The 15,270-nt window shown below is 42.1% G+C and overlaps 1 protein-coding gene across 3 annotated transcripts in view; it reads left to right on the forward strand.

Annotated features, from left to right (window-relative positions):
* Positions 1–13,928, forward strand: part of CAMSAP2 (calmodulin regulated spectrin associated protein family member 2) — a 77,911-nt gene extending 63,983 nt beyond the window's left edge. For all 3 annotated transcript variants that reach the window (XM_033151445.1, XM_033151446.1, XM_033151447.1), the window contains 9 exons: positions 713–795; positions 3,034–3,103; positions 4,972–7,147; positions 8,153–8,289; positions 9,127–9,347; positions 10,231–10,300; positions 11,048–11,163; positions 11,573–11,691; positions 13,260–13,928. In XM_033151445.1, the coding sequence (XP_033007336.1) occupies positions 713–795; positions 3,034–3,103; positions 4,972–7,147; positions 8,153–8,289; positions 9,127–9,347; positions 10,231–10,300; positions 11,048–11,163; positions 11,573–11,691; positions 13,260–13,565 (3,298 nt within the window). In that variant the 3' untranslated portion in view covers positions 13,566–13,928. The remainder of the gene's footprint in view (positions 1–712; positions 796–3,033; positions 3,104–4,971; positions 7,148–8,152; positions 8,290–9,126; positions 9,348–10,230; positions 10,301–11,047; positions 11,164–11,572; positions 11,692–13,259) is intronic.
* The last annotated feature ends 1,342 nt before the right edge of the window (positions 13,929–15,270 follow it).

Below are 15,270 nucleotides of genomic sequence, written 5' to 3' on the forward strand. Positions count from 1 at the left end.
CCTTGTAGGGCCCAAATATCTTGTTTGTTAAGGATCTGGTGTTCTATTCATCAGGAAGTCAATTAGCCTTTATAAATGTTTGGTTGGTGGTGTCCATAATATTTGTCTGTGATACAAGGGGCAATGCACAATCAGCTGTGCCTCCATGGGGGGTGGGTTTCAGCTTTTCTTCCAGCAGCCTTTCACACCTGTGAAAAAGTAATGTGGCATTGTGAGAAACTGAGGGAGAATTTCACTTTACTCCATGGCTTCTCTTCTCCAAGTGAGCTATAAACACATTTGTCTGTAACACTACTAGCACCGAATATATTATTTGCAACACGCAATTCATAGATGGAATTAAAATTTCTAAAAATGCCGTAGTATCGCAGTTATGTGATGTTTTAAGAAATTCTGTAATGAAGATAATAGTTCCTCTCAGATGCCACAGATAACTCACGTGTTGTAGGAAATTTATATTTAGCTCATTGACTGAATTGAAAAGAAGTACAAATTATTGTGCCAATACAAGTATTACTGAATACCTTTTCATATGATAACAGAGTCAGTTAAAATTTGACCTTTCAAATCTAGAAATATATTTTAATTGCATTAAATTCATGCTTTCAGGCCTAGTTTAAAGCAAGATATTATCTCCTGAAATGTTCAGGGCTGAGAGATTTTAAATTAGAGGAAGTTAACCAATTGGTGTTCCGTTTTTGGTTGTTTGCAGTGTGGAGTGCCCAGCTTTCCCACCATCTCATCAGATTCCAGCTGCTAGCCATGCACACCAACAGCCTTTTACACCTGCTCCAGGTAATAGCAAAAAGCTGAGAGATTCTCCTTTTGCCCTGTTCAGATTTGTTTTATCCTAAGGTTGGTAGTAGAAGTCTTCTGCCAGAAGAAGGGAACCTTTTTTCCAACTGTTATCTAATTTTATCTTTTAAGTGTTAAACTACAGAGTGCTACATATAAGTGTCAAGAATTATTAGACTATTAGAATTACAAGGGGAAGGGTTGCAGACCAGATGCTTTGCTTGTACAAGATCCCATGTTGAATCCCCAGGATCTCCAAGTAGGGCTGGGAATCAGAGGTGTGATGTCATGGACTGACTGGATGCAGAAGAGTGGTGGGAGGCTCCAGCTAGGGAACTCCCAAGGAAGCCCCCAGGGGAAGAAGGCTCAGAGCCAGGGGGCTGGTGGTAGGATGGCGATGAATAGTCAGAGGGAGCAGACTGGAAAAAGAGAGGTGTCAGAAGCTGAAGAGGCAACAGGGCTTAGTGAGCAGGAAGAGGATGTGACAGACAGCAGTCCAGAACCAGAGGCTGTAAAGGAGTGGGGCCAGGAGACAGGGAGGAGGCAGGCTGCTGAAGAAGCCAGGGAGTCTTCCCCTCTTGCTGTGACCAGCTCCCCTTCCCACTAGTTTCCCAGAACACACATAGAAATGAAAAGAGCAGAGTAGAGTTTGGTTGCGTGCCAACATAGTCTCTGATTTCTTGGGGGGAAGCCTTGGAGAGGAGGGGACCTAGACAGCTGTGGGAAAACAGGGACCTTCATTCCTCATAACTGTCTCATTGGAGCTAGACCTATTGGGAAGAGTTGCTGGGATCACTAGGCCTGTGCTGTTTTGGTTTCTTTGAATAAAGAGTTAACTTCGCTGACACTGGTGGTTTTTTTAATTACTCACCTTCACCTGACTCTGGCTCCTGACACGTACCTGGGCTCCCCTGCACCCTTGGCAGGGAGCTATATTACTGCTCCCTATACTTTGCAGCTTTGGCAAGGAGATGTATTTGTGCCTCATCCCATCCCTTGTTCCCTTTCCAAAGGAGGCTGTGTGCCATGTCCGGCTGCCCAGAACAGCAGAGGAGTGGCCAGGGAAGTGTGCAGGCTGGCAGGCAGACTTCTAGCCACTGCAAGCCAGAGTGGAAAGGCATGATTCCCCTGCTGGGAATGTCACCTGTATGAAATCCTGGAGAGCTGCTGTCAGTCAGCCTAGACAGAGTTGACCTTGTTGGACTAATGGTCTGGGTCTGGCTCAATATAAGGCAGATTCCTATCTTAGATCTATACTGGAAAGCTTTATTTATCCAATATACATTGTCATTTTCTGGCCCACCTCATCCTTGCAACAGCCCAGAGAGGTAGCTTATGATGAAGGCAGTAACTGATGCTATGTTGCCTAGGGAGTTGTATGACTCAGTGGATATTTGAATCTGGATCTCCCATCATAGACTGATACTCTATTCCCTTGCTATCCATTATTAACACTCAAAAAAGTGGAGCAAGAGAAGTAGGAACAAGCGAGTCATACTTTTCAAGTTAAATGAAATCAATTTGTATATTTTTAGAATACAGTGGTACCTCGGGTTACGAACTTAATTCATTCCGGAGGTCCGTTCTTAACCCGAAACCGTTCTTAACCTGAGGCGTGCTTTCACTAATGGGGCCTCCTGCTGCAGCCCCGCCGCTGCTGCACAATTTCTGTTCTCATCCTGGGGCAAAGTTCGCAACCCAAGGTATTACTTCCGGGTTAGCTGAGTTTATAACCCGAAGTGTTTGTAACCCACAATGTTTGTAACCCAAGGTACCACTGTACAATGCATAGGAAAGCAATAATATGGACTATTATGGGAATATTTTGCAGAACTAACTATTTTGTGATTCACATCTCTAGATATCTCTTTTTTCCACAATAAAGCATATTTTTAAATAGGGGAGGAGTATTAATGGCATAAACCCAATTCATGTTATTTATTGTTGACAGAAGTACATTGAATGGTTGCATTCCCAACATAACTGATGTTGGTGAATTGAAATACTTTGGCTTAGGGTTTTACCTGGATAATAATGTTCAGAGCCATAGATTGTATTCTTTAATAATTTTCTGCAAAATGTTGAATGAGATATAAATTAATTTATGTGGTCTGCTTTAAATCAAATCAAGAGCAGAAGCCACCTATTTGATTTGTTAACTGGAAGTTTTTTAAATCCTCTTTTTAAAAGTTTCAGAAGAAATCACCTTTATGTGTTTTTTGTTTTGATTTTGGATAGGCGGCATTAGACGATCTACATCTATGTCTTATATGGATGGATACGTAGGGACATGGCCCAAAGAAAAGAGGTAAGTCATTGGTTAGTTGGTGCCATATTGCCATAATTTTTCATTTCCTGTTGTTATGTGATGCAAGGGGATTAATCCTTCAATTGAATATTCTCGCTCTGAAAAACAGCTCATGGAAGTACACTGAAAAGCCGCAGGACTCATATACACATACAAAGCAAGATCTAATATAGCATGAACAAGTGTGCCTTCTGCATGTATCTTTCTTCCTTTCCCTGCAGGTCCCCATGCACCCCAAAATCTTATCTAGAGGTTTGGGGGACCCTCCAGAACCAGTGTTGGGGCCCTGCTATGCAAGTGGATTTCCATTGCACAGGCAGGCAAGCATCATTGGATGTCGTCCAGAATCATTAAAGTGAAAAGCTCTATAGATGCAAATGCATAGACATAGACTCCACTTCTAAGATCCATGACCTCTCATTTGTGGAAGATGGTGCAGAGTAAGCAGATCCTGTGCATATATGAGCTACATGTGAAAGCAATACGCTTGGCATCAGGAGTTGCTGGAAGGAGGCGTACAAGTTGCCATCCAACTATCTTAGGGCCTCCACTTTGCATTTGTGTTGGGTTCACTCCTTAGCCCCTTTGTCTCCCAAATATATCCTACAAGGCAGCGGAGGTTTAGGATAAGAGTTTTCCTTCTCCTAGATGTGCCCCTCACATCCTTCTACAACATGTGTAGAAAACGCCTTCTTGATCCTTGGACCCACTACTGGTCTTGTCCACTGAATCTGCCAGAACCTGTCTTTGAATGCAGGGAAAGTCCCTAACTCACTGAAGGTTTGAGACCCATTGGTTACCCTTCACTTGGTTTATCCAACAAGTCAAAGCTGTTCCTGGTGTGTAGCTGCTGTCACATGCAGACAGCTTCTAGGAGCCACTGGCGAGAGTTGAGTGCAGGGTAGTGACCAGAGGTGGACAAACTACCCTAAGAGGAACATGACATGTCCCTTAGCACATGCATTTTTGAAAGAGAAAATAGATGGAAGATCTGCACCACTTAGGAGCCTCCTCTTGTAGCTCAAATTGTGGTGTGGTGGGTCTTCCTTCCTTCCTTGCTTCTGTCAGTTGCCAAGAGAGAATGGACATCCCTACTCCTTTTTGAGAAGGGTTTTCACTTTTATATTTACAAAAATGAAAAATGGTCACAAGGACATTTTGCAAGATATTCAGAACAAGAAATGCATGTATGTAACAGAAGATTAAATAACTGTGTAGTAGATTTTTGTTGGGCCTGAGCCAAATGGATGTGAAGTCTTTTTCTGCAGGAAAAAGCACCCTTCCACTTGGCAGTCATTCAACAAACTGTAACAAAAAGAGGGTAAAAGTGTTTGCCCATTCAGAGTGAGGGCAATTGGTGATCTCATTGGCTGGGATCACCTATATGACCAGTCCAAGAAGAACAGCCCTCACTCTGTCTGTTTTGTTTGCCCTCAGTGACATCAGGTAGTCATATCTTGATTGGCTATGTAGTGCTGTAACGATATAATATCATATTCACTCCTTGATCCCTGGCTGGCTGGGATCACATAGTTCAAGCAGAAAGAAGCCCTAGCAAAGGGGCAGCAGATGTGAGAAACAAGGGCTGCACAGAAGATCAAAAAGAGGCAAGGTAGGGATTTGTTTATTTACTATATATGGAGGGCCCCAAACCTTAAAATGGGCAAACTTTTGGTGCAGACCTTATCTTTATGCTCAGTTGATGTAGGACTAGATAATGCTAATAATGCTATCACCTTTTATTGCATTTTACTGCTAGAGTTTGAAGCCAGCATTCATACTATAAAATAAAATATATTGGTTTTTCAATATAAAAATGCTGGAATATTTCCAACAAATGGCATTCTCATTTTAAATTCCCTTTCTAGATCTTCAGCACATGGTGTTTCATTTGACATTTCTTTTGATAAAGAGGATAGCATCCGTGAGACTCCAAACAGAGGAATGACTAGATCTCTCAGCAATGAAGGCATTGCGCAAAATACCAGCCGTATGCCCAGACTTGTTAGAAAGAACCTGTCCTTCAAGCCTGTGAATGGTGAAGAGGAAAGTGAAGATATTGAAGAAGAAAAGGATATGGAATTTTGCAGTGATCTAGAGGCCGACAGCAATCAAAGGAATGCGAACCAGATTAGCCCATACAGCCTGCCCAATGGAGCGCTTCAAAACAGGTTGGTTACCGATGAATTTGGCAATCGGATTGATACACCAAGCATTGAGCAGGCTTTGCAGATTATCCACGATAGTGAGAAATCTCCCAGCGTTACTCAGCCAGAGCAAATTACAAATGGGTTTTTCCTTCACAACAAGGAGATGAGCATCCTGAATTCAAATATTAAACCCAACCAGAGTAATCCCGATATTACTGCAGATACAAAAGGTGCTCTCAGTCCCATGACTGACAATACAGAAATAGATACTGGAATACATGTCCCTTCAGATATCCCAGAGACTATGGATGAGGATTCAACCTTGAGGGACTATACTGTAAGCCTGGACTCTGATATGGAAGAACCATCTCGATTCCTTCAAGAATTTGATAGCAGAGGCATCAACCATAAGGAACAATTGAGCCCTTGTCCAAGCTCAGTAAGTGCCAAATCACAAGCAGGCAGTAGTGCATCCTCAAGTTCAGGTGTTAAAATGACCAGCTTTGCAGAGCAGAAATTTAAGAAGCTGAATCATACAGACAGCAGAAGTAGTGGCAGCAGTTCTCAGAAAACTACACCAGAAGGTTCTGAGCTGAACATTCCTCACATGGTTTCTTGGGCTCAAATACCTGAGGAATCTCCTCTCCCTCAGGCAAGAGATACCACACAGTTACTGGCGTCTGAAATGGTGCAACTGAAAATGAAGCTGGAAGAGAAGAGACGAGCAATTGAAGCCCAGAAGAAGAAGGTTGAGGCTGCTTTCACGAAGCAGAGACAAAAAATGGGAAGGACGGCATTCCTTAACATTGTGAAAAAGAAAGGTGACGGAATTTCACCACTTAGAGAAGAGGCAGCTGGAGCAGAGGATGAGAAAGTGTTCACTGACAGCAGTAGGCCGAAAGAAAAAGATGCCCAAAAGCCATGTGAGCAACTAAACAAGGCCACAGAGGCAATTAAAGCAAGCAATGAAAATCCTCATGTGAAATGGCTGAAGTCCCCAAACACACCGGTTGATATAGAAAAGCAATGCAATTTGGTGAGCCCCTCAGAAGAAAACTTAAATGACAGTGACCTTCTGGAATATACAAAATCTATTGAGAAACTCAATTCTTCTCTGCATTTCCTGCAGCAAGAAATGCAACGCCTCTCACTTCAGCAAGAGATGCTAATGCAGATGAGGGAGCAACAGGCTTGGGTTATTTCACCACCTCAGCCTTCTCCTCAGAAGCAGGTTCAGGAGCTGAAGCCTTCATTAAGGTTTGCAGGATCACCCGTTCCTGTTGCCCCATTTTCAGTGGAATCTCCCCGATCTTCCCACCAGTCCCCACAGTCATCCTCTAGGAAGAATTCCACTCTCCCCAGTAAAATGCAAAGGACTCCTAGGCCAAATGAACTGAAAATAGCACCTTTGAATCGCACTTTGACTGCACCGCGATCTGTGGACAGCCTTCCTCGCTTGAGAAGATTTTCTCCAAGTCAGGCATCAATTCAGACTAGATCCTTTGTTTGTTTTGGAGATGATGGTGAACGTAACCGCTTGAAGATCAAAAATACAACAGGAGAGGCTGACAAAGAAACAGCAGGTGAGAAAGAAGCAGAACAGGCAGAAAAGGAAAAGCCAGAGGAACAACCAGCCAGGCCTCTGGAATCTACAGTGTCTGAAGTACTTTCACAGCCCATTACGGAAACTGTCTGCCTTACCCCAAATGAAGAGGTGCTGAACCTACCAGGATTCCCAGAACCTGCATCCAAAACTGTTAACCTCATAGAAGTTTCCCTCACAGATTTGAAGCCACCAGAAAAGTCAGAAGAGTCTGTTGAGAAATCAGAGGGTGATAGTGACAAGGAACAATTGGAAGATGACCAAAAAGTGTGCTGTGGATTCTTTTTCAAGGTAAGTGAGTGAGGACATCACAAGCATGCATTTAGGATCTTTTTTTGGTGGTGGGGAACATGTGATACACTCATTTTGAGAAATCATATGGATTTCCCTCCACAGCTCCAGCTGTTGTGACTCAGGATAAGCCTTCTAGTACCTAGTGCCCATTTCAAATTGTATTGCAAGTCATTGTCACTTTCCCCTCAGCCAGGGGTGGGCATACTTTTTGCCTCTGGTGGTGGTGGTCAGGGCCTGTGTAACAGAGGGTATGGCCAGCGTCTATGGTGAGTGGGACCCGGGGGACTTGTGTTTTGTTAACTCTTCCCATGGACCATCCACCCCTCACAGTCATGCTCCAAGCAGCTTGCTAAACACCTGTTTGAGAAGCTGTTTTGAAGCACAGTTGCAACAGGAAGGAGCTGGGGAATGACTCGCCTCTTGTTGCCTTTCTCACCATCGTGTATTGTACAAAACAAAACAAAATACTAGGGCAGATAATAAATGATTTAAGCTCCTCTGCAAGTGGAGTTATATTCACTTCTCCCTGCAAATGTAATGTAAATAAGCCATATCATACTGTGTTACAGGATTGCGGTTGAGTGTAATACAGACATGCTCTGTCCATAGAAGAATGTGGTCCTTTATAGAGGAGTGGTTAATCTAGCACACCTTCCTGTGGGGTATAATACTACAACCGAACAATCTAATTTTAATAATTACTAGACCTTGCATATTTTGATATAAATGTCTCAGTGACTTTAGACCAGGGATGATGGACCTGTGCTGGTCCCTGTGTTTTTGGACCCATCAACCCCAATCAGCATGACCAATGATCAGGGTGATGGGAGTTGTAATTCAGCAACATCTGGAAGGCCCCAGGTGCCACACCCCTGCTTCAGACCACTCTTTAAATTTGTCCCTTGATCTCAATCCATTTTAGTTCAATGGCTGTACTGTGGATAAAGTCAGCTACCAATGTTGAGATAATGATTGACATTCCTTCCTAAATGTTGCTTCAAGGATGATCAAAAGGCTGAAAACGAAATGGCAGTGAAGCGGGCGGCATTACTGGAGAAGCGATTGAGAAGGGAAAGAGAAACTTTACTTCGGAAGCAGCAACTGGAAGCAGAGTTGGAATATAAGAAAGAAGAAACAAAGTAAGATCAACTGCAGATGCTAGTCATTCTGAGAGAGCTCAACATAAATTTAGAAATCAGACGCCTAATTGCTATACCCTACGAGGGATCCTTGTTGTCAAACTGTTTCCTATGCTAAAACTTTCTACTAACTGATTAAGATAGGCGTCACCAACCTTTTTAGGACAGTGGGACACATTTGGAAATTTTAGAAAGCCTGTCACAAAATGGGTGCCCAGAGGGGTGGCATAACACAAAATGGCTGCCACATCTAAAAGAGCTGAAAGAGGCATTGGTGTAGCTGTGCCTCACCCCTTCAATGAGCAAAAAAGGCACCTACATCAGCCGCTGCAACAATCACTCACAAAGAGAAGCTATTTGTAGCCCTCCTGTGTTCAGAATGAATGAAACACTGTGTGTCCGACCTTGACCTTCAGTTAAATGTGAAAATGTGAACATTCTAAAATAAATTTCTTGCATAACTAAGGAATATTAAACTTTCAAAATAACTTAATTTTTCTTTGAATATTACCAAGAAACCCAAAAAGCCACTTTATATTCATGGGTACACAATACTAAAGTGTTAGGTGGTACTGAAGTACTAAGGGGCATTTCACTTAATATTTACCCTAATCTGGTTCAACTGGATCTTTTAGGACTATGCCAGTACTTGTGTGAATTGCTCCACAAAGCTTAGCATGAGCATACAGTTAAAATATGTACACTAAAACTTGGAAACCAGGATATGTTCTGGGAATGTAACAGAGATACTTGGCATTCAGGTAACTTATAATCAGAAAAATTGGTTTTAGTTTGTGAGAAGGATGGCTTTGCTAATGGTGCTGTTGAATTTCTAAGGAGGAAGTCTGAGGAAGAACGTCAGAAGAAGGAAGATGAAAGAGCACGTCGAGAGTTTATTAAGCAAGAATATATAAGGCGGAAGCAGCTGAAACTGATGGAAGATATGGACATTGTCATAAAGCCTCGCCTCCACATGTCCAAACAAAAGAAACCACGTCCAAAATCCATTCACAGAGATCATATTGAGTCACCTAAAACTCCAATCAAAGGTCCTCCAGGTAATAAATATAAGGAGGAGTCTTGATGCTGCAATTCCAGCTTTGACATGCAGTACAGTGGTACCTCGGTTTTCAAACGCCTTTGTAGTTGAATATTTCAGAACTCAAACTTCAAAAACCTGGAAGTAAGTGCCTCGGTTTTCAAATGTGCCTCGGAAGTTGAACAGGAAACACAGCTTCTGTTTTGAGTTTTCCGTTTTGAGGCTTGCAGTTTTTGAGCGTTTCAGAACTCAAACGGACTTCTGGAATGGATTATGTTAAAAAACCGAGGTACCACTGTACTCAGAAACTGAAAAGTGATGCACAGCTACTTCCTCTTCAAGCCCTGTAATCCTGGGATGACAGTAAGCCTTCTGTTGTATCTCTCCTCCCCTCTTGCTTTTTGTTTTAAGTTGCTTGCCCAGAGATTGGGGGGCAGAGGGGTTGTTAAACGCTACCAGACTGTTGGTTTCATTATGCCTAGTTATCACATTAGAAAAGTTGCAAAGAATGGTTGGTTAATCACTCCTTACAAAGTTAAATTTTGAGTCAGCATGACCTGGACCGATACTACAACATCACCTCTACTTTTAAAGTAGGTTTCCATACCTTTGATACAGAGCTCCATGGTGATGTTTACATTTAGAACAACCTATATCCGTGCTATCATTTACCTTTACTATATAAAGACATGAGGATAAAATACGCATTATATGTTTACAGATGTAGAGTTCATAGGGCCAGTAAAGAGAGAGAATATTTCTTAGAAAACTTAGCAACTTTCCTTTCCTGGTGGTGCATCTAATCCACAGACTCTGTCTTCTGTATTTGCATTCTTTTAAAGTTCATTGCATTTACCTAGGCTCACACCTTCACTGTTGCTGTTCCCCCCATTTCCCCTCAGTATCTAGCCTTTCGTTGGCATCATTGAACACCGGAGACGACAGTGTGCAATCGGGCAAGAGAACGCCAAGGTAAATATTCAGTTCCAATTTACATTTGAGAGAAATTATCATATTTATGTGACTTGGCACAACAATGTGCATTCAGTGAGGCAGTAGTTAATGCATAATTAAGAATAGTTCATGGCTCTTCAGATTAGACCAACTTTGAGTATGTTCCTATATCGGTTTCCATACACAGTCACCACAAAACAGATCTACACATATTTCATTTCCAGGCTGCAGGGAATTGTTTAATTGCTTCTGCTGATGTGTACATTTTTATTGGACTGCTAGGTATGAGCCAACACCTGTAGTAACACACACAGGATGGCATACACAGGACACATAAACACACACAGGATGGCACTTCTAAAAATGTAATCATTCAGCTCTCCTTAATTTTAAGAAGCCACTGAAATATCTACAAGTGAATTACATTTTCTAAGTTGTGTAGACTAATATGAAGTAGAGGGGGTGCTTTCATATTCAGATTTTCTTCTTTGTGATAGCTTTATAAGGGCAAAGGGGCTGGAAACACCCGCCAATTTCTCAGAATTTAGCCAGCTTTGCCTGATGGGCAGTTGACATTCTTCCCACACATTCCTGAAGCTATTTGGAAGAACTAACCTGCTGTTAGCTCATTTGATTCCATATTCGTGTTTGACAGTGCTTTATCTTCAGATCTTTCATTGTGAAATGCTACCTTTTTTTCATTGTGAAATCATGCTTGGTAATAGATTGGCCAAATCTTCTTTCCTGTTTAAATGCAACTTTTAGGTCTGAATCTGTGGAAGGATTCATATCTCCAAGTCGTTGCGGAAGTCGTAATGGAGAAAAGGATTGGGAAAATGCATCAACAACCTCTTCTGTGGCTTCTGCTACAGAATATACAGGTTGGTATATTATGAGTTGTTGCTGAATTATTTGCTATAAACAAGAACATGTAGACACTTGGGGGGGGGTAGAGAAAGCCGGTAAGTAACAGAGAAAAAGTAATACAGAGTAATAACAGCAAACCAGTGTACCAAATTACAATCTTGCTTCACTTAGTATCAGGTGGTAGTTAAATACCCCTAAATAAAGAATGAGAAGCTGGAGTATTAAGAGTTTGGTTTGAAGAAAATTCCTTAGAAATTCCTTGCCCTGGCCACCTGTCAAATTTGGCCCGTGGAGTGCAGCTATAAAGGTCTGGCCCCCAGAGCCAGAAAGGTTCCTCACCTCTGCCTGCTCTAAACCATATTCATTTATTCATATATATTTAAAATTCTCTCTCTCCCTCCCTCTCTCTCTCTCTCTCTCTAGGACCAAAGCTGTACAAAGAACCCAGTGCAAAATCTAACAAACATATAATCCAAAATGCCTTGGCTCATTGTTGCTTGGCTGGAAAAGTAAACGAAGGTCAGAAGAATAAAATACTAGAGGTAAGGCAAACCTGTAAAGGGGAAGGGGGGAGGAAGAAACTGAAAATCTGAAGTTCAGGCTGTGGGTAGGTAGGAAGTGTTGGGGGGACAGTTTTCTTTACATTGCAGGTTCAGAGGGGAGTCCTTCTGTTTACTAATGCCCCATAAACATTAATGGTGTGCGTTAATGCTATTCCTGGTGCAGCCATAGCACTGAAACTCCTAACCTCCTTTTCATCCTCTATTCTGGGTCCTCTGCTAAGCTAAGCTGTCTCCTTAATACAATATTCTTGCCAGAATAGGAATACATAAACTCTGAAATTCTCTACTAACACTTCTCATGAGCTTGTTCCGATGATAAAGATTTTTAAATACCTATATACTTGAGTATAAGCCGACCCGAATATAAGCCAAGGCACCTAATTTTACTACAAAAAACTGGGAAAGCTTATTGACTCAAGTATAAGCCGGTTCACCACACCACAAACCTCCTAGTGGACCAGAGTGCATGTGCGTGTGGCGGCAGAGGAACGAGTAGCCTGAAAGCAGCCCTTTGGGGCTGCTTCTTCCTCCTCCTCTGCCTTTCCCGCTGTTGGCAGCGGTGGAGGAACAAGCAGCCGGAAAGGGCTCCTGTCATGGAACTGTCCCCAATGCAGCACAAGGTGGTGGAAGGGCTCTCCGGATGCTACAGAGGCCCCAGTCCCACCTTGCCAGCAGCTCCTCCTCTAGTAGCGAAAGGAGCGGTGAGACGTCCAGTGAAGAGGGGCAGAGTTCACAGGGGAAAGGGAGTAGAGGCTCTGGGGATGCAAGAGAGACCCAGCACACCCACAGTCCCAAGGGCAATACAGGGAGAATGCAATTTCCGTCGCCCCAAAGACGTCGTGGGGTGAAAAGAAAGGATGGAAGGCGGGGTTTTCGTATACCGAAACTCTTTTGTTGGGGTCAGAACCGGAAGGGGCCATTCCTGGATTCTGACACCGCTTGATATAGACATGAACTTTTTAGCTCTGCACGTTACATAGTTTGCACAATAAAATCTTTAAAGGAAACAGCGGAGTCCTGGCTGCTTACTCATGAGCAACTAACTGAGAACCTTACAGCTCCTTTCGGGCTGCTCGTCCTTCCCGCCGCTCGCAAGAGCAGGCATAGGAGCCGCGGTTTGGAGAGGCACAAAAAATGTGCTGGAAAAGTTGGCTTATACTCGAGTATATACGGTAGTTACAGCATTAGTCGAAATAAGAATATAACTGTCTGGTGCACCAGGAATGTAGTTTTTAAAATTACTCTTGGCACCCTATATCGCTTGTTCATACATGCATGTATAACACTTGATTTCTCTATAATTTACTGTTGATCAGTAAATGGCAGCTGAATGTGCAACTTCAGGTCCATGATATGAAAGTTGTATCTGTGTTGTTTTATCTGTGATGCCTTCATACATGTGTAAATAAGCCAAGCTTACAATGCTATTACATATTCAATAACATGAAACAGTTTCTGTCATAAGTGTAGGAGCATTGAAAATACCCATAAACTGGATGTTAACTTGTGCACAATGTGAACCCTCTTTCCTCCCCTTCCCCTTTCAGGAAATGGAGAAATCAGATGCCAACAACTTCCTTATCCTTTTCCGGGACTCAGGCTGCCAGTTCCGCTCTTTGTACACGTACTGCCCTGAGACAGAAGAAATCAGTAAGTTGACTGGAATAGGCCCCAAGTCCATCAGTAAGAAGATGATTGAGGGGCTCTATAAGTACAACTCTGACAGGAAGCAGTTCAGCCACATACCTGCTAAAACGCTCTCTGCCAGTGTCGACGCTATTACCATCCACAGCCATTTGTGGCAGAGCAAGAGACCAGTAACACCGAAAAAACTCTTACCTACAAAGGCATAGTAACTCGGAGGGGGGTAGGGTACTTTGCCACACCTGTGGCAAACTTGCACTTCGTATTTGCTGCCTATTAGAAAATAGGTTCTTATTTGCCAACAAGATTTCTTTGAACTCAGATCTGAAGAAAAAAGCTCTGTCATCATGCACAACTGGAATGTAAACACAGTATTGAAGACTTGCAGAAAACTGACACTTAAGTGATTATGCATTCGTGTGCTCATGAAAGACTGAGTCAGAGTGGAGATGGGTATGTGCTCACAGTTTATAGGGTTCATTTCCTCTCGTTTTTAAAACACTGAATTATTGAATGTTTGCAAATCTGTAGTGACTGAAATTAAAGTATATTATTAAATTCATTGCCTTATACTTTGATGTGTTATGCTTGTTTTGGAATTTGCTTCTGCTCTTTATATCTTCACTGGAGAAATGTTCTGTCTTGAGTTGCCACACCGTTAAATTTTACCGGTAAGTGGCCTGCCGGTAACAGAGGGCACAAACCTTTTTGCAATGAAATGAAGTTATCCGTTCTTTTTTTGACTTTCATTCATTTCAAAGGGTTTTGTGCCAGAAAAGTTCCTTGGAGAGGATGTCCAGGATTAAATGTTGCTAGCATGTCTTAACCTCTGGCAAGGAAATGTGATGGCTGTCATTGCTTGTTCCACAAGGAAACTTATTTTATAAAGGTATTGTCATTATATTTAGAAATCCACCATTGCCCTGATCCAGGGAAGCATGACGGGAGATCTTTGCATGCACTATTGTGTTTTGCATTTTTCTTCTGAACAGGAGTCCACTTACACTTCAGTCCAAACTGCTGTTTAACATTCTGAGATTTAGCAAAGGGGGCGATACGTGTCTGTGGTGTGACAGGTGACCCAAATAAAACAGCATCACTAAACAAATGCAGACATCTACCATTGCTTCCTGAGATTACGGTCTGGATGGCTATTTCAAAATCCTAAGAAAAACAGTATTAATTGTCTTAAAAGTAGACACTTTGTATGAGTCCTTCTGAGAAACTTGAAGAAAATTATATTGAATAAGCCTGCTCTATGAAAGCTAATCTGATGTGTCACCAGGTTGCCATCCAGTATATGGACCAAAGTAATTTTTCTTCCAAGACATCAGTTTAATTTTGTTTAATATAAATTATGGTATTGATGATGATACATGACAATCTTGAGTGTATTGAAACCAAGAATGGCTGAGAGCCACACACATACAGCAATGTTAACATTTACAAAATAATCACTGGGGCACCTTTTTTCAGTATTAACAAAGGGCTGCACATCTGATTACTTTAGAGAAGTTATTTCTGTTTGGAGGTTTTCTTGTTGCTTTCTTTTTTCTTTCTTATTGTCAGGATTCCTATACAGATATAGCAAGGCGCTATTTCAGCAAGTGGAAAAGCTCAAACTTGAAATCTATCCTTATTTTTGTGATTGCTTTTTTGACATTTGTACACCAGAGGACTTAGTCGGGGGTGGGAGGGGATCTAGGTAGAACCTCATTCTCAGGAAAAGACTTAAATTATTGCTAAACCTGTTCCGTTTCAGTGTTGTGACAAGTGTTGGAACTTCAAGACAGCCTTGAACTACCTGTCTAAAGTGTATGTTACTTTTTATTATGCATCCTACAAATGAAAACTTAAAATTCTGTACACTTCTCCCACTGAACTGCTTGACTCGGAGAGGTAGTACTTCACTAC

Source organism: Lacerta agilis, chromosome 6, assembly GCF_009819535.1.
Source record: "Lacerta agilis isolate rLacAgi1 chromosome 6, rLacAgi1.pri, whole genome shotgun sequence".
NCBI classification, from domain to species: domain Eukaryota; kingdom Metazoa; phylum Chordata; class Lepidosauria; order Squamata; family Lacertidae; genus Lacerta; species Lacerta agilis.